The sequence below is a fragment of the Biomphalaria glabrata genome, chromosome 4, assembly GCF_947242115.1.
Source record: "Biomphalaria glabrata chromosome 4, xgBioGlab47.1, whole genome shotgun sequence".
NCBI classification, from domain to species: Eukaryota; Metazoa; Mollusca; class Gastropoda; family Planorbidae; genus Biomphalaria; species Biomphalaria glabrata.
The window spans coordinates 38,105,786-38,128,581 of record NC_074714.1 but is presented as its reverse complement, the minus strand read 5'-3'; the positions used below and the strand labels follow the sequence as shown (position 1 = coordinate 38,128,581).

Here is a 22,796-nt window from a genome sequence, read left to right as displayed (position 1 = left end):
GGGGAAATTTTGGAGACCGTCTCTTTCAACGTTCGTTACCAATGCCGTCGGCGTGGCGGCTTAGTGCGATGCCGGTGTCTCCGGAAACACTGGCCCCGAGGTCCCCCAACGTTTATGGCGCGCCGTTTCGTAGCACGCTGGGCTCCGGTCTTTTCACCCCCGTACTCAGCCTTGTGAGCCGAATACAGTGGCTACTAAGTTAGCCATGCTCCCCCACTCGGTGGGGGGCGGAGACGTGTGGCTGTTTTATTTTACATTGATCACCCGGCCTTTAAAACCTGTAATCAAAAACCAGTTCCACTTGGCCACCCCCACATGGGGTGTTCACGCGACAACCACGATGAGGTGGGATCTGGAATTGCCGCGCCATTTCCACACCAGACATTGTTTACCAACAAGCTGCGAGTAGCAGACGATACGTAGTCAGAGCCCGGTCACACGCCCACCCACACACATCCAATAACACATCTACCTGGACATGTCCACCGTGATTATGATGTGTAGTAGTAACAATTTGGTGCGTGTGTACCAGTGACACGGTCTCCTGTTAATTAGTGGATTTTTTTTATAGTGAATAAGTAAAATATGTGTCGTATATTTCAGAAGGATTGAGGATTAATGTTTCTGTAGGTTTTGAGTATAGGCCTACCTTGCTTGTGTAAAGCAAATGTTTTGAACAACGTGAATCCAGATCTAGATTGGTTCTTGATCTGTTAAGGTAAGTAAGAAGAGAGTATTAAATTAGCAACATTTAGGTGTAATTATGTACCTACATTCTACATACTATATAGAGGTAAATCTTTATTTGAACAAATGATATAAGAATACATCCTGTTTAATTTGTACGATAACTTCGTTCTATTTTGGGCTTTGAGCTATGATCCGTTTTAAATGCAACATATTCACAATAATTGAAGCAACGATATGTAGATCCATATTACAATGCTTCCACTGATTTGAATGTAGATCTATGTTAGCGTTTCTCAAATCGTGGATCGCCCACCCCAGGGAGGGCGATCGTAAGGGCCTAATTGTTTTAAAGGAAAAAGTCATGATGTATTAACATTGTTGTTAAAAATAACAATATCGAGTATTGCTCTAGCAAACGTGACACTATTACACATGTTTAAGAAATGAAATGATTCAATAAATGACGTAATTTTATCTTGTGAGTGATGGTATCCCAGTGGAAGTAGTGAAAGTCAACGAATCACTCCTGCTCCCTGAACTCTATATTCTCCTCTGCCGCTGTTGGGAAACAGGTCATGTCCCACAGGACATGCGTGACGCAACTATAGTCACAATATACAAGAACAAAGGGGATCGGAGTGATTGCAACAACTATAGGGGTATCTCTCTCCTCAGTATAGTGGGCAAAATCTTTGCTAGAGTGGCACTATCCAGGCTGCAAGTGATAGCTTCTAGAGTCTACCCAGAGTCTCAGTGTGGATTCAGGAGTGGTAGGTCCACTATAGACATGATATCTTCTCTACGACTACTGCAGGAGAAATTTAGAGAGAGAGACAGACCCCTTTACATTGTTTTTGTCGATCTGACTAAAGCTTTTGACATGGTCAGCAGAAGTGGCCTTTTCAAACTCCTGAGGAAAATAGGTTGCCCTCCCAAACTACTGAAGTTAATTGAGTGTTTTCACGAGGAAACTAAATGTACTGTCAAATTCAATGGAGCCCAATCAGCACCTTTTGAGGTTTGCAGTGGTGTCAAGCAGGGATGTGTGCTCGCACCTACTCTGTTTGGCATATTCTTCTCGTGTCTACTGAATTATGCGTACAGCGACATAAACGAAGGTGTGTTTCTCCATACAAGATCCTCTGGAAAACTATTTAACGTATCAAGGCTGCGGGCAAAAACCAAGGTTAGGAAGCTACTCGTCAGGGAACTCCTGTATGCCGATGATGCAGCTATTGTGGCTGATTCTGATATTCAGCTACAGTCCATGGTTGACAAACTATCTGCTGCTTGCCAGAAGTTCGGCTTAAACATCAGTCAAAGCAAGACTAAGATACTTGTCCAAAACACAAACACTGCACCTCAAGTAAGCATTAATGGCCAACCACTAGAAATTGTTGATCACTTTTGTTACCTTGGCTCCATCATATCCAACAACACTCTACTGGATAAAGACATAAACACCAGGATAGCCAAGGCAATGGCCACCATGTCACGGTTGCAGAAAAGAGTCTGGGACAACATATTGCTGACTAGCAGGACTAAAGCCCTAGTCTACCGGACCTGTGTGTTGAGCACCTTGCTGTACGGAAGTGAAACATGGTCAACCTACTCATGGCAGGAAAAAAAGCTGAATGTCTTCCACCTCCGATGCCTAAGGCGGATCTTTAAAATAAGGTGGCAAGATAAGATAACAAATGAGGAAGTGCTACATAGAGCAGGATGCCAGGACATCCGCTCTGTTATCAGCAGCAGACGCCTTGGCTGGCTTGGCCACGTTCGTAGAATGCCAGTAGGTCGACTTCCACAGGACATCCTGTATGGCGATCTAATTGAAGGCAGGAGAGCCGCTGGTCGCCCACTTTTACGTTATACGGATGTATGCAAACGCGACATGAAGCTCTTCAAAATCGACACTGGCAACTGGGAAGAGGTGGCACTGGACAGATCCACATGGAGAGAGAGCATAAAGGAAGGGTCACAGATTGCAGATGTCATACACAACAGAAGCAGAAAGAAGGGTGAAAATGCAATGGCGCCTGGTGATTTTATATGCCCAACCTGTGATCGCAGCTGTGTATCAAGGATTGGCCTCTTTAGTCACACAAGAAGTTGCAAAGGGAAAAGATCGTCTCGCGAGACGTAAAATGCCACAGACGACATTTCATACAGTTTTCTGGTGAGAGGAGTCTGGCTTAGGATCGATTCAAAATGTTCTTTTCAAGTTCAAAGGGCATTACAAAGTCTCACGCACTTCAATATCGACCTATTTCATGATTCATTGAACTTTAAATAGACCTACATTGTTTTTTTTTGTTGTTGTTTTTTGTAATTAAATTGTGTAATGTCCACGCCAGGAGAATACATTTTAAAAATCTTGGAATGCGGGAAAACGCTTGTCTAAAGGAGCAACATGTAAAGTTTTAAGAGACACTGATCTAGATCTCGGTTACTATACGGTGCACCTAATTGTGTAATGTAAGTCAATTACTAATTACTCGTGGTAGTAAATATGGGGCTACGCGAGCGATTGTTGGTCAAAGCTTTACAAAATACGGTCAATAGGCCTACTTCATAGATGTATTATAAGCATATTAGGCCTATTTCATTAATGTATTAGGCAGCATTAGGCCTACTTCATAGATGTATTAGGCAGCATTAGGCCTACTTCATAGATGTATTAGGCAGCATTAGGCCTACTTCATAGATGTATTAGGCAGCATTAGGCCTACTTCATAGATGTATTAGGCAGCATTATGCCTACTTCATAGATGTATTATAAGCATATTAGGCCTATTTCATTAATGTATTAGGCAGCATTAGGCCTACTTCATAGATGTATTAGGCAGCATTAGGCCTACTTCATAGATGTATTAGGCAGCATTAGACCTTCTTCATAGATGTATTAGGCAGCATTAGGCCTACTTCATAGATGTATTAGGCAGCATTAGGCCTACTTCATAGATGTATTAGGCAGCATTAGGCCTACTTCATAGATGTATTATGCAGCATTAGACCTACTTCATAGATGTATTAGGCAGCATTAGGCCTACTTCATAGATGTATTAGGCAGCATTAGGCCTACTTCATAGATGTATTAGGCAGCATAAGACCTACTTCATAGATGTATTAGGCAGCATTAGGCCTACTTCATAGATGTATTAGGCAGCATTAGGCCTACTTCATAGATGTATTAGGCAGCATTAGGCCTACTTCATAGATGTATTAGGCAGCATTAGGCCTACTTCATAGATGTATTAGGCAGCATTAGGCCTACTTCATAGATGTATTAGGCAGCATTAGGCCTACTTCATAGATGTATTAGGCAGCATTAGGCCTACTTCATAGATGTATTAGGCAGCATTAGACCTACTTCATAGATGTATTAGGCAGCATTAGGCCTACTTCATAGATGTATTAGGCAGCATTAGGCCTACTTCATAGATGTATTAGGCAGCATTAGACCTACTTCATAGATGTATTAGGCAGCATTAGGCCTACTTCATAGATGTATTAGGCAGCATTAGGCCTACTTCATAGATGTATTAGGCAGCATTAGGCCTACTTCATAGATGTTTTAGGCAGCATAAGGCCTACTTCATAGATGTATTAGGCAGCATTAGGCCTACTTCATAGATGTATTAGGCAGTATAAGACCTACTTCATAGATGTATTAGGCAGCATTAGGCCTACTTCATAGATGTATTAGGCAGCATTAGGCCTACTTCATAGATGTATTAGGCAGCATTAGACCTACTTCATAGATGTATTAGGCAGCATTAGACCTACTTCATAGATGTATTAGGCAGCATTAGGCCTACTTCATAGATGTATTAGGCAGCATTAGGCCTACTTCATAGATGTATTAGGCAGCATTAGGCCTACTTCATAGATGTATTAGGCAGCATTAGGCCTACTTCATAGATGTATTAGGCAGCATTAGGCCTACTTCATAGATGTATTAGGCAGCATTAGGCCTACTTCATAGATGTATTAGGCAGCATTAGGCCTACTTCATAGATGTATTAGGCAGCATTAGGCCTACTTCATAGATGTATTAGGCAGCATTAGGCCTACTTCATAGATGTATTAGGCAGCATTAGGCCTACTTCATAGATGTATTAGGCAGCATTAGGCCTACTTCATAGATGTATTAGGCAGCATTAGGCCTACTTCATAGATGTATTAGGCAGCATTAGGCCTACTTCATAGATGTATTAGGCAGCATTAGGCCTACTTCATAGATGTATTAGGCAGCATTAGGTCTACTTCATAGATGTATTAGGCAGCATTAGGCCTACTTCATAGATGTTTTAGGCAGCATTAGGCCTACTTCATAGATGTTTTAGGCAGCATTAGGCCTACTTCATAGATGTATTAGGCAGCATTAGTCCTACTTCATAGATGTATTAGGCAGCATTAGGCCTACTTCATAGATGTATTAGGCAGCATTAGACCTACTTCATAGATGTATTAGGCAGCATTAGACCTACTTCATAGATGTATTAGGCAGCATTAGGCCTACTTCATAGATGTTTTAGGCAGCATTAGACCTACTTCATAGATGTATTAGGCAGCATTAGGCCTACTTCATAGATGTATTAGGCAGCATTAGGCCTACTTCATAGATGTATTAGGCAGCATTAGACCTACTTCATAGATGTATTAGGCAGCATTAGACCTACTTCATAGATGTATTAGGCAGCATTAGGCCTACTTCATAGATGTATTAGGCAGCATTAGGCCTACTTCATAGATGTATTAGGCAGCATTAGGCCTACTTCATAGATGTATTAGGCAGCATTAGGCCTACTTCATAGATGTATTAGGCAGCATTAGGCCTACTTCATAGATGTATTAGGCAGCATTAGGCCTACTTCATAGATGTATTAGGCAGCATTAGGCCTACTTCATAGATGTATTAGGCAGCATTAGGCCTACTTCATAGATGTATTAGGCAGCATTAGGCCTACTTCATAGATGTATTAGGCAGCATTAGGCCTACTTCATAGATGTATTAGGCAGCATTAGGCCTACTTCATAGATGTATTAGGCAGCAGTAGGACCACGCAGCCACGTGAAATACAACACTCCTCATTACTTGTCGGATTGAAGACAAATCTTATTGTTATTATTGTTCTACACTACAGAATAGATTTGTATAATGCTCAGCCTCCCGACTTTAAGTAAGCACTCCTCCATTATGTAGATCTCGTATATATTACTTCTCTGGAGGGTTTTTAACTCCGTTCAGCTTAGTACCTCGAATTTCTTTTTTTTTTTAATTCAATTGAATATCCTTCATTTTTAACATACACACACACGCGTGCAAGTGGTGACCTAAGCGCCACCCCTGCTCACTCCCTCCTCCGGTTCCTATTTCCCCACCCTACGACCTTTGCTTATGGTCCATCCACTAAAAGTCCCATCTCTAACAGTACGCTTCTCCCTCATTGCCTTCTCCGTGACGTTTTAACTATTGATTAATGATCTGTCTGGCAGTGTCCCGGCGTGTCAGTGTGTGTATGCGTGTGTATAAGTGTGGGTGGGTGGGTGGATTGGCGTACGCGCGGTGGTTGCGGATGAGAGTGTGAGAAGGGGGTGGGGAGGGGAGGTGTTAAACTTCCTCTCACGGTAAGACACGCAACAGGTCAACGAGATGTCGTAACTCATTTGTTTTTATTTGTGTAAAGATCTACAACACTGGCCTAAAGATCTACATCACTGGCCTAAAGATCTTTAGAAGTAATACGTTTTTATTTAAGTCTGTGGTCAAGAGTATATACGTTATAGGCCTAGATATAAGGTCAACAAAGTTGTGTGGATTTCATCACTTCTAAAACATTAAGGTAATTCTCTAGCTGATGAAATGTGAGTTCACACTTCTCTGTCGTCATTCTGTAATAGAGTCATATGTTTAAATGTCACAGATCTGTCTTTGTTCTAAGCTCCATGTAAAGCTTACCGTGATATGTGTCACTAAGCGGCGGTATTTTGCAATGTGTTGCGTTTGTGTAATTGATTTTTTTTTTACATCTGTGTAAGTTTCATCGTTCAGGACTTTAACATCTTAACAGCTGACCATTAAACCTTAACGCTGAACTTAAGACTGGAGAATGATAATTAGATGTATTAAGAATGGAAAGAAAAACAAAACAACTAACGACAAAAGAACTAAAGAATTGCTGTAATTGTTGTATTACATTGCAACTAGATCTATGCTCGTTTTATGTTCTCCTTAAATCTTTTCAAATACGATTTTCAAAAGTCCAATACGATTTGGTCATTCTTTAGTGTTACTTAATTTAATGTTTGATTTTTTGTAAGAGTCTCTGTTGATGTATACACACCTGCACACTATTTACAGGCAAGTAAAATGAATAGTGCGATTTGTATTAAGAGCTTACAGTAGTCCTGAACAGATATAGAAAAATGTTGAAGTTTACAGTATATACAAATGGTAAATACAACTTTTCTTAAGATAATAATTAATGAAATATTCTAGAATGGCAAATATTGTTCCACTTCTTTCTTTAGTATGTGGTTAAGTTTTTTATTTGTCATTGTACCTATATATATATATATATATATGGAAGAAAGTATGGCCTTATTCAGTCGCAAAACGACTATGGATCATTTCATGGAAATGAGATAAATGCCTGGACATTAGCTGTGGTCGAAACGATGTCGCCCACACCGCAGTTCCCCCCTCTCCACGCAGTTGATGTATCTAAAGGAACGGCAAGTGTCGATACAGTTTGGGATCAGCGGCGTCGCAGGCTCCGTCAGAGTGTAGTGCTGAAAACTGCCTAAGGGTCGCCGGCACCTGATTTTTACCCAGGGTTGTCTACTGAAGTCTTTCCAATGAATGGGTATAGCTTAGAGGCAGCAGAGATTTGAATTCAGAGTTTTTCTTCTCCTAGTTGGGTAGACCCCCCCCAGCCCGAATCTCACAGGTTTAGACTCCACTGGAATGCCCCTTCTCCTGTTAGTGTATAGTGTTAACAGTTCCGCCCAACGTGAAGGTTCCGTAAGGTTGACGGATACTGGATATAATCACCACACTACCTATAGAATGCTTCCTATTGGCATGCTTCTCAAAAAGACTTTGACAACTAGTCCAACTCCTGGCCTTCACGTGTGGAAGAAAGTACTAAATAATAAACTAGGTAATAATACCATTTTTTTAAAAATCTCTTCGTCAGCTAATAATGTAATGCCAGATCTTATCATTTTCAGTGAATCGATGCTTCATCACTCGTCAATCACAGCCTCTTCGCAGTTTAACGAAGCGTGTTTAATGACCGGGGGGGGGGGGTTATCTCTCTAACTAGCCGTATGAAAACTGGAGATATCCACGATCCGTGACAATGTCTCAATGAGTTTATTATGTGAGTAAAAAAAAAAAGGTTTATGTCACGATCTCGGGTTTTATTGAGACCTTTTGGATCTGCTTTGCCTGACTTTTTCTTTTCCTCATAAAAAATCCCAATGTTTTTATATTGGCACTTTGTTTACTGTGGTTCATGCAGGTAACCTTGCGATTATCATGCCACGTATTGTATTAATTTGTGAGCTAGATCTATTGATTAGAAATGCGAAATTGTATTCCATATCATCACCTTTTTATATGTTATCGTGAACTATTCAACCATGGAACTATAATTTAATGATTTCCTATGCCATACAGACTTTCACACATGGAGGCTCATCCGCAAATAGCAAGTTCTTGGTGTATCCGGTGTATAAAATAAAGGAAGTGTCAAACTAGTTTTTTTTTTAAAGTTAAACGTTAATTTGTGTGCACTTTTTAGCACTACAACATCAAGATGTCTAGATTTGTAAATCACTTTTTTTTTACTTAGTTGGCAGCATTAAAATTTAATTTAGCGTCCTTTGTATTGCTTAGTTTATTGTGAAAATATCCAATAACTTTACCGATGTGTTAAAAAAAATAGTGTTTTCTTGTTAGATCTAGATGTACCGGTACATTTTAGGTCTACACTTTTACACAAGTTCATTGTCCTTGAAAGTGTTGAACTTGTCCTAGTTTCAATGAAATCCGACAACTAGCGAATCGGAAATTTCCACTCCGCCATTACAATTACTGAACCCCTTGGATACGTCAATAGCAAAAAATCAGTGATTTCGTTAAGCATCTTATTTGGATATTGTTGGCTTTTAATTAAAGTAGAAGTAATTAGGAAATGTTTACTTGGGGAAAGGAATGAGAATTTTGCAAGTTTCTATAAAATGGGAAACTTTGGTTCAAGAATGTTTTCTTGATCGTGATCGATATTCGTTTATGAGAAACAAAGTGCACTGTTCCTTTGCAGTGCCTTCTGGGAAATTGTGAGGCAGAAGTACCACCGTTTAGCAGGTTACTAGAAAACTCTATGGACAGGTATAAACAAGACTTATTTAATTACAGCTCTAAGAACAGTTTAACAAACTAAAAAGGGGGAGAATGACAAAAAAGTTTAGAAAATCTGCTAAAATAATGGGCAAAGAAAATCCTCAGAAACCTTTATGGTGCCATTCACGAGGAAACCGGATGGAAGACTCGCATCAACCAAAAAAATAAACCAGCAATGTGAAGACCTCTCCATAGTGACAGAAATTAAAAGGAACAGATTACGTTGGGCAGGTCATCTCGAAAGAATGCCAGAGAACAGAGGAGCAAAGATTGTTCACCGGCAAAAACCAAAAGGCAGGCGTCCCAAAGGTAGACCACGAGTACGATGGCTTAATGACGTAGAGGCAGATCTACAATAGAGCTCTTTCCACAAGACCAGGCAGCCATCCTGATACAGTATTTTATCATCAGATATTCTCCGACATTGCGCTCAGCCTAAAAATTAGATGAGAATCTGAAATTGTGAGAAATTAAGTTCTACATTATATAACACAAATGTAACTACAAGTAGTTATATAAATAACAGCAGATCAACACAATTAGTTGAGACTGAGAGCTTGATCTTTTAAATTGAATTGTCAACTATAAGTCTTGCTGGCCTGGGTACATCTGAACTATTCCAAACAGAGCAGTTAAGTAGTCATTGTTTGCATTCTAAGCTCTAGTAGACCGTTGTTGGGAAGTTGGACCAGTGTTTAGTAACAGCAAATAGATGTACGTGAAAATAATTTAGGTAATAACATTTGAAAGTCAAAGATATTCATTTGTGGGACATGGTTTGAGTGCTCTGACCTACTTTGCAGCTGAAAGGTCACGTACTACCAATTTTAAATCTCCCTGGCTCTTTTTTTAAATTTTGTTTTTACCCCCCCCCTCTTTTTTTATTATTTATTCTTTGGCGCCCTTAAAAAAAATTAAAAAAAAATCTTTCAAAGTTATAATATGATGAACACGTCTCCTCTTGATGAACACGTCTCCTCTTCTCTTTCTCCCCTGTTCTTCGCTCAATCTTTCCCATTGTCCTATAGACTAGAATCTGCGTCAAGCTTTTAAATGATTTACAAATGCTACAATGGGATGATTAATACTAAACAAAAAATGAATAAGAACACGGCAAAGCCCTTTGTATGACAGTTTGAGATCCAACAGTTTGAACAGACATTCTGTGCAATAAAAGAGAAACCTTAAGATTTAGTTCACACGTTTTGTTCCCTAGAGGAATGTCAAATACATTCAACTGTGTATGTGTTTTATAGAGCACCGATTATTTTTGGTTCTTATGACTATACAAGGGAAGTATAGTGACCTATCCGCATTTAGTGTCAAACTTAAAACTTTGGTCCTTTTTGATGAGAATTTTTGTTTAGGAGGGCCTGCAAAAGATGAGCCTGGATTGACTCAGTTCTAGTGCACTATGTGTCATACACCAGTTCGTTGTTTGGAAAGTTAAAGCTGAAAGTAAATGTAGACTACAGAATAACTTCATCTCTCTGTGATATCTGATCGGAAATATAAGATGTTGGCCATGTTAACAGTATTTTCATATTTAACTATTTCCTAATCTCTCTATGTTTCCTCTTCACTAGAATCTCTATTCATGGTTCTTTGATTCTATCTTCCCCTTTATCTCCCTCTTATTCTTTCCCTGATACTGTTCCCTGCAGGAAGGTCTCCGAGGACCTCGTGATAGCCATACAGTGTTTCGTCTTGTGATTGTGGTCACATCCAGTTTCATTCTTTGACGTTTTTCCATTTTCTGGTACTGCAGTCTAAAAGATAGTGGGTTTGTTTTTTTGTTTTTTTTCTCCTGAGTATTTTCAATTAGTCACGAATCGAGACAAATCTTCATAGAAGGGCTGAACACTGAACTCCAAGGTCATAACCTGTGGGCACTGGAGGCCAATAGCCCGTTGCCAAGTCACAGGTCTGTACCACGTGGCAACGACCCATTGGTCTCCACTGCAAACAGGCTACGACGTCTCTGGCCAGTGTTCAGGTCTTCTATAACAAATGGTCTCGCACGAATTCGCTCATTTAAATCTCTGACCATTTCTGAACCTCTGTCGCTTCCTTGAAAGAAATAAAAGTGTTATGGTATTGATATGTTCCAAGCTTGATACCACTTAGAAAGTTACTGCTTCTCACAACTGTGATTATATCTAGATCTTTTATTGCTACTCTTGGTACTTGAAAAGTAGCAAACTCGTTCAAAAAAAAAGGGGGGTAGCTACATCTGACATTGAATCTTGTGCACTTGTGGGTCAGCTAGATTTGAGAGTGACTTTGGTGCACTGGTAAGTTAGCTATATCTGACAGTAACTCTGATTCACTAGTACAAACTAGATGAGAAACCATTGCTAAAAAATTATGTTAAAAGATATGGTAGACAGAATAGTTCCCCGAATACTGGCACATACCAAGTACTCATCATCAAAGAAAGGAGATGTGCAACTTTGGCCAAGAACATTTTTAGCATTCAACCCCCCGTCTTTACTTACTGCTATCTAGAACCGACCAAACTTCATTTCATGTCGTCAATGTGAAGCCTTAACAAACATTGGTTTCACAGAATTATCTTTTACTTATCGGTAGTTACAAAGCTTATATCAACTCTGCCTGTCTGATAAAAAGTTTGTACACGTTATTTCTCCCACACCCAATCTCGGATCAAGCTGAAATTGTGCACAATTATCTAGAACAAGAGAAAGAAATTGTATTTGACTGAAGTGGTGGTATAAGCGGAATTAGTCCCCTTCATAGGTCGCCGCTTTAAAGTAAGTTTGAAACAAACAATAGATAATCATACAATCTTCTGTTTTTTTATAAGCACCTCCCAAGCAAAGTGATAAGTATGTCGGCTTGAGGAGGTTTGAGCCATGAGTTCGAATTCAGGTTGTTCCCCTTTTTTCTTTCTTCCCTCCCCCAACTGGTCCAGATAAGTGATAGGATCATAGCGAATTGAGAAAGCTAAAAGCATGAAATAGTGCCAGGCATAAACAATTGCAAAAATATGTAGTATTTTTATGCTTTTCTCTTTTGTAAAATTGAATACTCTTGCGACACTGAAGCCCCGCCTTCGTTATCCAAATAGAAAGCAATTTAATTTTCTATTTACCGAAAAATTTCTGAAGAGTCTCATATTCGCTTTAAAAAAAAAATACTTTTCGGGGAAAAGGTACATTAAAATAAGCTTTGCGTTGAACAGAAATTAGAATAGTTTTTGCTCCATCATTTGCGGGTTTGGGCCAATGCCACATACCAAGAATTTGAAGACACTGTGATGCGAGAGATAAACAATGACAGAGACCGTGGTCACTGAGCTGCTACTGGAAACACGACTGCCCTATTCACTAAGCCCCATCCGACAAGACTTGACTTGGACACGTAATAACTACCTCGTGACCCGGACACCAACTGAACCCTTCAGAAAAACCAAAGTGATCAAAGTTCTATTGTAAATAAATTGTTAACAAATTTAAAAATATAAAAAAGGAAGGAAAAAAACAAATCACGGACTTTTTTTTAATTGTTGTCAAGGTCAAACTTGTTTGTCATCTGAAGTTTTGATAGTCTAGACATCTGACGTCTGCGTTTTGTGTCACCTGCCTTATGCAGCTTCTTAATGCATTGATATTATCACGGTCGGGTGATTCCGACCAGGCCACGAAGACATCATTATTGTACAAAGTCTATTCGATTACTGTTTGACATTATCCCTGATGTAGTCTGAGTTTTATGTTTGATTATTTATAAGTATTATTTAGCAGTTTAACTGAGCGCATGTATATTTGCATTATTTTATAGCGAATATGAAATTGTTATTGTATTCAATTGCGAACTCTCTCCAGGGCCGGCCTTAGCCCACTGCAACCTTTGCGGCCTCAGTGGGCCTAGCACTTTCATAAGCCACATGCTAATTATAGGTGTAAATTATTAAATTAGACCATTATAACTTATATATATAATATAATAACAGGGTTTCCGCGACTTCGGATTATTCAGGGCCTCCTGGAAATCTCCTTAAATTGCAAAATATAAAAAAAGTCCTGGAAATCTGAAATTATTAACATTTCATGAAAACTAGACAAAATTGTCATTTTGGTGTGCCAAACTTACGAGCAATAAAAAAAAAAACGGCTTTATCAGCTTTCATTTAATTAAATTTATAGCAAGACGAATGTATTTTCTTTTACAAAATCCTACTTTGACATTATGCTTATCCCTCTCTACCCAGATTGGGCTCCGCGCAAATCGTTTCGCATAGGGGCCCACAATTGTTAGGGCCTGCCCTGACTCTCTCTCTTTCTCTCTTATATGTATATTAGATAACATTATCTGATACTTTTTAGAAAGCAAAATGCAATGAGGGCTTTTTGGGAAGTAATAATGTATAACTTCTTGTCATTTTATTCCTTTGTGTGCTGTTTCAAGTTTATAAAACATTTTTCATTTGTCATGTAACAACATTTGTCTAAAACTTGAGACTTATTTGATTAGGTCTCGTGGATTAAAACTTCTACAGCCCTAGATGCCAGTTCACGCAATGTACAAGTGTGACATTCAGTGGCGTCGATAGGGTCGGTGTCACCCGGTGCGGTTTCCTCAGGGTGGCATCCTACCCCAATCAACTTTCTCCCGAAAATTTTAAAAAGTAAACCATCGTTTTGTTTGTTCTTTTGGTTGAACCTCAATATAGTTCGCTAATTATATACATTTGTTTCTTATTGCAACAACTGTAAAGTGAATGTTAACACTATTTTATTTTTATTTAATGTTGTTTTTGTGCTTAAGACCTGTTGGTAATTTTATTACATACATCAGAATGTAAGATTATTAAAATGACAGACTTAATATCAACTAAAGTTATTTCCTTTGTTTGACTTTTAAGATATTTATTCTTTATGGAAACGGTGTTTCTCAAATTTTGTTTATAGTGACGCCCCCCTCCCCCAGACCACTTGTACCCAACATATACTTTTCCGACACAAATGTTCAATGTTATTGATCCGCTGCATGTATTATGCATTATGCAACGAGGACAGGCATGTCTAAAGCCCAATAACACAGCGTCTCGTGACATAGTTTACTTATTGCTGCTTTAGACCAAAACATTTACGTTTGTGGTCCTCTTAGCTAGGGGTCTGCAAGCTACTTGGCGGTGAGCGGAGCCGAGCCCTTGGCGCTTAACGTTTTCCTGTATTTCTGAGGTTCAAAATCTCATTCTCTTAGCGTTTACAACACAGTTTCAAATGGTAAGAACATTTCAGGTGACCAAATTATACTAATAAGGGATGGGACAGGTCGATACTGAAGTTTGAGAGACATTTGAAGCAGTTCTGTTCACGTCTATGACCGTAATAGTTCTCATGCATTACTCTGGAGAAATGGTTCCGTTCTGAGGTAAGGAGGTTGTAGACTCTTGAAAAATAGTTGGCGAAAAATACATTGTAGGGCCTACAGCGAGACCACGCGTTCTAGAAGGCCTGAACACTGACCTGTCACGTCACAAACTGTGGGCAACTAATAGCTCGTTGTCACGTCGCAGGTCGTGACGTCAGAACTGTTGTAGATCGTTTCTAAAAACGTATTTGCATAAGGCATGATCGTATAAGCGGACCAGCAGGTTAAAAGAAGCAAAACGATCGCGAAGCAATATCCTCCGATTTACTGGATTCAAAAGCACTAACATATGTGTTTATAACTGTGAATAAAGTCGATTTTGTCCTTAAATAATTGCCATTGCCCTCCCCCTCTCTCCCGTCTTCCCTTTTGTCAGCTCTTAACGTTTTTGGACATTTGTATGGAATTTAAATCAAAATCGAGATCTATATATTAAACAGGCATAAGCATGTCTGTGTATGTAGATACTGTCAGAAATTTTTAAAATGTTTTTGCAAAAATTCATTTTTCTTCCATCCGGTGCGCCCCCTATTGACGCCACTGTGTGTCACCGAAAAGATGTATGGTTTCCTGGTAAGATTAGTATGTGTTTGTTATAAGCTATTTTTAGAACTCATAGAAGGTAGATGTGTTTATGTTCCTTTGTGTGGTATTCAAACAATGGAAGTTTTGGAGAGAGAAAAAATCACTAGAAGTTATATAATAGAAAACCGGTTTTGAGATGTTTGATTTTACAAGTAATATTGAAAATGGCACACACGCACACCACATTGCAAACAGTATACTTGCTCATGTTTTATTGTATTTTTCTGAAAATCTTTCATTCCTTTTTTTGTTTTTATAAAAAAAATAGGTGCCGGTACTCAGTAGTTGATTGCCTAACTTTTAACTACTAAAAATTAATAATATACGTTAAAATACAAGAAAAGTAATAATTTTTTTTCAAAAACGTGCCGATACGCCGTACCGGTGCGTACCGTCACAAAAAAGCCATGTATATATATATATATATATATAATAACTATTACTTTCTCCCACTTTCTCCTTTTCTTTTCCCAAACTCCTACTTGTAAGAATATAAATGACCACAAACAGCCTGGTATAGGTTTGGTTGTAATTCCTAGAACATTCTTTAATTTTTGTCTCTCTTAACCCCCCCCCCCCCTTTTTTTTCCTTTTTCCATTTTCTCGATCAGTTGAAAATGTTGGGCAGATGAGACGTTAGTTCTGGAATCGAATCCTGGTGGATTTTGTTTTTCTGAATTTAAATTACTTTTGAGTCCACATGACATCTCTTGGCGCTCGGTCATTGTGCTGGTCACGTGACGTGCATCACCTGCTCAACATATCTTGAAGTCTGGAGGAGAAGCTACACTGACTTCTGTTTGCTTGACCAGGCAATGGAGAGCATTGGATGACATGGTTTAACACACACGATTCGTTGTATTCACAATTCCATTCTCAAACCCTGAATCTTGTCTAATTTTAGTAGCTCTTTACATTGAAATTTTAATTCTATAATTACTGTTGGGGAGGGATGGGGTTTTGGTAAGCTAATATAGCTACTACTATCCCCTACCTGTTTATCAATATACATGCCAACTAAGACTCTTTTCGTACCCAAGTTCGGTTCATGTGGTGTATTAGTAAACAATACGAATATCTTGTTCACTATAAGCCAATCACGTGACAACATCGATACCAAAGTACGTATAGTGAAATATATAGTGCACATTTAAGTGGCTCTAAACTAGTGGTGTATAGTAGTACCCAAAGGTTGGTGACCCTGAAATTTGCCAATATTTTTTTTTACTACCAGTAAGAACAAATGTGTACTATAAAACTAATCACCAGATCGATGATCTTTCTATCAAAGCTATCAGTGACAGAATTGGTATAGAAGACTTTGCGTTGCAGGTCTGAAACACAAAACTAAATGTCTTTTACTTAACCCTAAACCCGGATATCGTTATCAATAAACTGCGTTTAAATCTCAATGTATCCAAGTTTACATTTATCTTGGCTCATAGCCAATGGTTGAGATATATATGTTTACAGAGCTACAGTGAAATAGTTGATCCCACAATAGTTATTGTTAGAAGGCTTCACACTTTCTTTTTGAATATACGAATCAGTGTTTGTTTAGCTTGACAGCACATGCATAATAAGATGTGCTCATTTTAGCTCGACTGACTTTGATCTTACAAAATGTTGAACACTTGGTGACACAGTACGGGGCTTAGGGGGGGGAATCCATTAAAAGACAGGACCGCACTGTTTGAAAACCCAATTATATTTGTTTGTGTTTATCTTATCCACCTACCACGTGAGTGACTGACATAGATTTGGGTTTCTTTACCATTCTGTCATTCACTTGTGATGTTGACTAATAAAGACCCAATAATGGCTTTTTTTTTCTTTTTTTTCCTTCAGGCTTTCTTTGTTTGCTCTGTAGCCACCACGGCAGCCCCTTCACACATTAAATCTTTGACACGGATTACTTATAGATAGTGAGCGAATCGCTTGCGGGTTGAGCGATAGGAGCCTTAAGAGTGGACTAAGCTTACCAACAGACACTATTATATAGTGACCAGAGGAGCGGAGTTAGCAGCTCTTATCTTCGTTTGTCATCTGATAAGAGTGTTTGTCGCCAGGCAGTTTTTTTTTTCTTATTGTTGAAGAATATTTTATTTCAAAAGATGGACTAAAGAGGTCTGAAGGGAACGAGGAAATGCCAACGTTATTGAACCATCACTGTGAGTAATTCTTTTTATGTACATCTCTATGTCTAGCGGCAATAGTAATACAGGGGGAGGGACGACGTGCGACACAATTCTAAAGCATAAATGTGCTTTTTTTTTTAAAGATGTAGAGCTACAGAGAAGTGAATGTGTCTTGTTGACATGGAAAGTTTTCCTATTAGATTATCATGTATACATTTATTTTACATCCCATACCCTATGTTTTATACGTATAGATATGTTATTAGATCTATATGTTTTTATTATATAATATGTTTTAGTACAGCCCCTGATTATAACTGCAACTTATTTTGTTTTATGTTGCACATTTCAACAATAGTCTGTGTCTATTGATTTGTAAAAATCTATATATTTAATAGAGAAAAGCGTGTGCATGCTTTGGTGAATTTGGTATTGTGGATTAAGGTCAGGGGGGTTATAGTTAAGTTTATGTTAGTGTTTGTTTTGTGGCTTTGTGACTTTTCGTGGTATTTTTTTTACACAGATTTTGTACAGTGTTAGAAACCAAATAAAAGTCTTTAGGCCTATATAGAAGACTTTTAAACACAAGGTCTTAATAGAGAATATCTGTATGCACTGAAATGTGTTTATTTATCACATACATGTATGTTCCCAGGCCGGCCTTAGGCCACTACGTCTACAATCTATGCGACCGCAGAGGGCCCCACACTTTTATAGGCCCGGCGCTAATTCTGAGTGGAAATTATTAATTAAACCATTATAACTTATAACAGGGTTCCCGCGGCATCCTAATTATCCATGTTACTGGAAATTTCCTGAAAACTCATGAAAATCTTCAGAAAAATAGACAAAATTGTTGTTTTGGGGTGTCAGGCATTGCCAGCTTTCATTTAATAAAAGTGTAATAATAGTGCGAATTTTAACCAAAACCGGAAGTTCCATTACTTTTACTTTAATAGTCACTGGCATATAAATATTGATCTAAATCTATCTCGATCTCTTTAAAAAAAAAATCAAAAGCAATATTTTTTTTTAATTTGATCGCGATTTTGTACTTGATAAAGAATGAATAAAATGCAAAGACGAATTTATTTTCTGATACAAAATCTTAATTTTCCCTTATTATCCTTTCCCTACCCAGACTGGGCCTCGCGCAATCCGTTTCGCATAGGGCTCTGTATGTTCCAACACAGTTTTCACTAAATGATTCCCATAGAGTGACCTGGTGTGAAAATGGCTTTTGTTTCTAAAGAAACGTCTCCCAGCTCTATTGCCTCATTTATTCAAGAACACTGATTCCTTTATGTATATTTGACATTGCGGGGTCTTTTAATGATCACTTGTTGGTTCATTTCTTTTTAAATCGATATATTAATTAGTTTTAATAATTAGTTTATTAAAAGAACTATTCAAAGTGTAACAGTTAATGTGTTGACCTTGACCCACATTGTGAACTTGACAAAAAAAAAACTGTGTGCAAGATAACTCTTGCAGACCTATTTGTTTTTAAGCTGTGCAGTAGGTTAAGTCTATGGTCAGAGTGGAAGAGATGACGAGTGCAGTTCATAAGTGTTCAATCTCTGGAGAGACCACTTTTGGCTGATCGATAAGAAGCTACTCTGTGGTAATGAGAGGTAACCAATGATAAAATATGTCTACGTTAAGCCATAGCACTCTAACCAGGGAGTCAAGAGAGTCATAATGCATAGACAGCAGATCTCAGCCTGTTGTCGAATTCTTCCCCTTTAAATCGTTCTTGAAAAAAAAGTGGTTATTAACGTAAGGATGATACCTAACTTTTAGATGAAAAATGTCACGCTTTCAGCAGCGTTTCTCAAACTGTGTGACGGGAGCGCGACGTCCTCTCAAGTAGGGGAAGTCATTTCATCTTAGAACAAGGAGCTTTTTTAAATGTCTGCCATTTACGCGAGAGGCGTCTGACACAATATCGACTTTAAAACGTTTTGAAGAAATTTCCAAACGTCTCTTGTTGTGTCAGAAATGGTCGAAATTGTCCTGACTGGTGTATGTCGTTATTGACTTTTTATAGCCCAAAATAAAATTGTTTGCAGCACGAAGATGATCTTACAATGATCCCAGACGTACGTGCGCTACATGTTCCTCTAATTCCCCTTACATAACAGCATTGGCCAGTACTGCTTTATTCCTTATTTCACATAATTTGACCTGAGGGACTTTTTATTTACTAGGATGAATAGTACGTTCTGATTGCAAAGTATCACTTCAATAGCTTCCCGCATTTTGACTTTTTGTCATGCGCTCCATTTTCATGTGAGTCTTGACGCTAGGAGACCTACTTTCTGTAATTTATAACGTAGGAGTCCGTTTGGCGGCTGGGCACTACAAGGCGCTCCACCAGATCCCCTTGCTGAATCGAAGAAGAGCATGCTGCATCTCCAATACTATCTACTGAACTAGCTTTTTTAGTATACAAAAACGCTTAACTATCTACACATTAACATTGTGAATAATTAATATGTAAAATACAACGTCAGCCTTAATAATAAACATGTATTATGTAGATTTGGATTCTAAACAGAGTTGAAATAGCAACTTTAGAAAACAAAGACGTTCTTTACTTTTGTATGACATTTTCCACCAGGTTCGAGCTGGCTAAGTGGGCTGGGAAAGATTTTTTTTTCATATCGCATCCGGCAGGAGTTTGAGAAACACTGCTTTTAGTAATGAAGCAGAGTAGTGGTTCCGATCTTGTTACAAGGTTATTGATCTTTATGTAGTGATTGTGAGGCGACCTCAAATTTTGTAAATTAATTTGGTCTTTGAAAATTTGGTTGTCATGACACATAGATCTACATCTAATAATCGGTGCTCTGATTGACACGAGGAAGTTGGCTCACTCGCTCTCTCTCCAGACGTAACTAGTAAATAAAATGTAAGTGTCGAAGTTCACAGGCGGATTATTTATTTTGCTGATGTTTGATTAGCTCTTTACGTAAACATGAACTAAAGGGCGGATTATCATGGGGGTCTAGTGCTTTGTTAAAAGCTTTGGGTAGATAGGCGGATTTGTTATTATTGAACTTGAAAATCATTTAAGTGCCTTACATGTGAAATCAGACAACATGAAGAACATTAAGACCTACCTGTTTAAAACTTTTTTTAGATTAGTTTGTCATTTTAGCTCTCGTGCTTTTGTTTGCAATATTATCACAGCGCTTTGAGCGTACATTTTGTTTGTTAACAGCGCTATATAAATTAAATTATTATTATTATTAAAATAATTAATGCAATTTCATATTGTTTTTAAAAAGAGTTTTTTTTTCAATATTTTACTTGTAAAACTACTCATGCATTGTCACTGTTTTTAAAGCTTTTAGATTACTATTCTTTAGTCGCTAAAAGTGCATATATGTATATATGGAATAACGCACATAACAATCTTATCATGTTTTCTTAACAGCATGTGACTACAACTGAATTGCCCGGACGAATGCCGGGCTCCTACTTAATAACTTGACACAGAAGGAATGACTATGTCAATAGACTAATAGCATGCACAGACACGGGATAATAGAAGCCTCGCTTAGCTAGTGACATGCCTGTAAATAGTCTAGATACGAGTTTAGGAAATGTAACAATAGCATAAACAGGTCATCCAACCCTTAAGGTACATTTACACATCGTATACATTGTAGATTTTTTGTGATTTGTTTAGGATATGTTAGTACAGCTTGCACTGAGACATAAGCCTACAAAATAAATATGGATAGAATTAATTAGTTGTTTTAGGTTGGTACTGTTTACGCAGTGCAATGATACAATGGTTAGGTTTTCAGCGTGGAAACATGAGTCAACTTTTGCAGCATTTGCATTAAATGGAAAAACAATTTAAAACAAAAAACAACAAGTTATTCATTATTTACAAAACAAGTTATTTATTATTTACAAAACAGATTATTCATTATTTACAAAACAATTTATTCATTATTTACAAAACAAGTTATTTATTATTTACAAAACAAGTTATTTATTATTTACAAAACAGATTATTCATTATTTACAAAACAATTTATTCATTATTTACAAAACAAGTTATTCATTATTTACAAAACAAGTTATTCATTATTTACAAAACAATTTATTCATTATTTACAAAACAATTTATTCATTATTCACAAAACAAGTTATTCATTATTTACAAAACAATTTATTCATTATTTACAATATTTTCCTACCTAATATTCAAATATTAGAATAAATTAAACGTTGCAGTTGTAAAAACATGGTAAACAAAGGTATGAGACCAATTACACATAGATAGCCTTCAACCAATTACACATAGATAGCCTTCAACCAATTACACATAGATAGCCTTCAACCAATTACACATAGATAGCCTTCAACCAATTACACATAGATAGCCTTCAACCAATTACACATAGATAGCCTTCAACCAATTACACATAGATAGCCTTCAACCAATTACACATAGATAGCCTTCAACCAATTACACATAGATAGCCTTCAACCAATTACACATAGATAGCCTTCAACCAATTACACATAGATAGCCTTCAACCAATTACACATAGATAGCCTTCAACCAATTACACATAGATAGCCTTCAACCAATTACACATAGATAGCCTTCAACCAATTACACATAGATAGCCTTCAACCAATTACACATAGATAGCCTTCAACCAATTACACATAGATAGCCTTCAACCAATTACACATAGATAGCCTTCAACCAATTACACATAGATAGCCTTCAACCAATTACACATAGATAGCCTTCAACCAATTACACATAGATAGCCTTCAACCAATTTAAATAGTAGTATAGAACTAACAGTAAGCAGTCGGCGTATATACAGATAAAGTCACGTTACTTGCCCCTTATGCTGGGACAAATCATTATTAGTGATCTATATTTCTAGTGCCACTAAAGCAAGTTGCCTGAATCAGTTCAGAATATTAGCGTGTAACAAAGATAATGTCTCTAGATTATCATGTGATTCTTTTGCTGTTGCATACTCCGTATTATTTTTTTTTTGTAAAGATGAGATAATTGCGTAACTTATTAATAGTTTGTAAATTTAAGTGTTACTATAACTGCCACCAGTTTACACAAGTTTATAATCACATTCACCCTATAACTTGGTTTGTTGAACGATAGGGGTATTGTTGAATGTGTGTTGAATAGAATTTCTTTCAATGACAGGTCCGTCCATTCTTTGATGTTGTCTTCCCATCGTCTTCTTTTATTTTCTGTCCCCTGAAGGAAGGTCTACTCGCGTCCTGCCAACATTCTGATAAGGACATACCGTTTAAATTTGCTTTTTTAATAACAGAGGTCAGCAGGTCATCTTGGGGCCAAATTGCCATTGTAATCCTGTTTGAAATCTCCTCATTTATGATGCGTTCTTTGTAGGTGCTTCTGTAGCATCTCAATTCCATTGCTAGTATCCTCCTCTCTATCTCTGCAGCCGGCATCCAAGGTTGACAATCATAAAGAATGTGGCCATCACGAAGGTTTGGATCAGTCTGATTTTAGTGACGAGGTCTATGCCTTTGTCTTT

General features: G+C 37.8%; 1 protein-coding gene across 1 annotated transcript in view; it reads left to right on the top strand.

Annotated features, from left to right (window-relative positions):
- The first annotated feature begins 398 nt into the window (after nt 1-398).
- The window catches only part of LOC106054082 (6-phosphofructo-2-kinase/fructose-2,6-bisphosphatase-like), a 52,969-nt gene continuing 30,571 nt past the window's right edge, over nt 399-22,796 (top strand). Inside the window, exons 1-2 of the mRNA XM_056025696.1 lie at nt 399-718; nt 16,940-17,262. Coding sequence (XP_055881671.1) covers nt 17,238-17,262 — 25 coding nt within the window. The 5' untranslated portion in view covers nt 399-718; nt 16,940-17,237. The remainder of the gene's footprint in view (nt 719-16,939; nt 17,263-22,796) is intronic.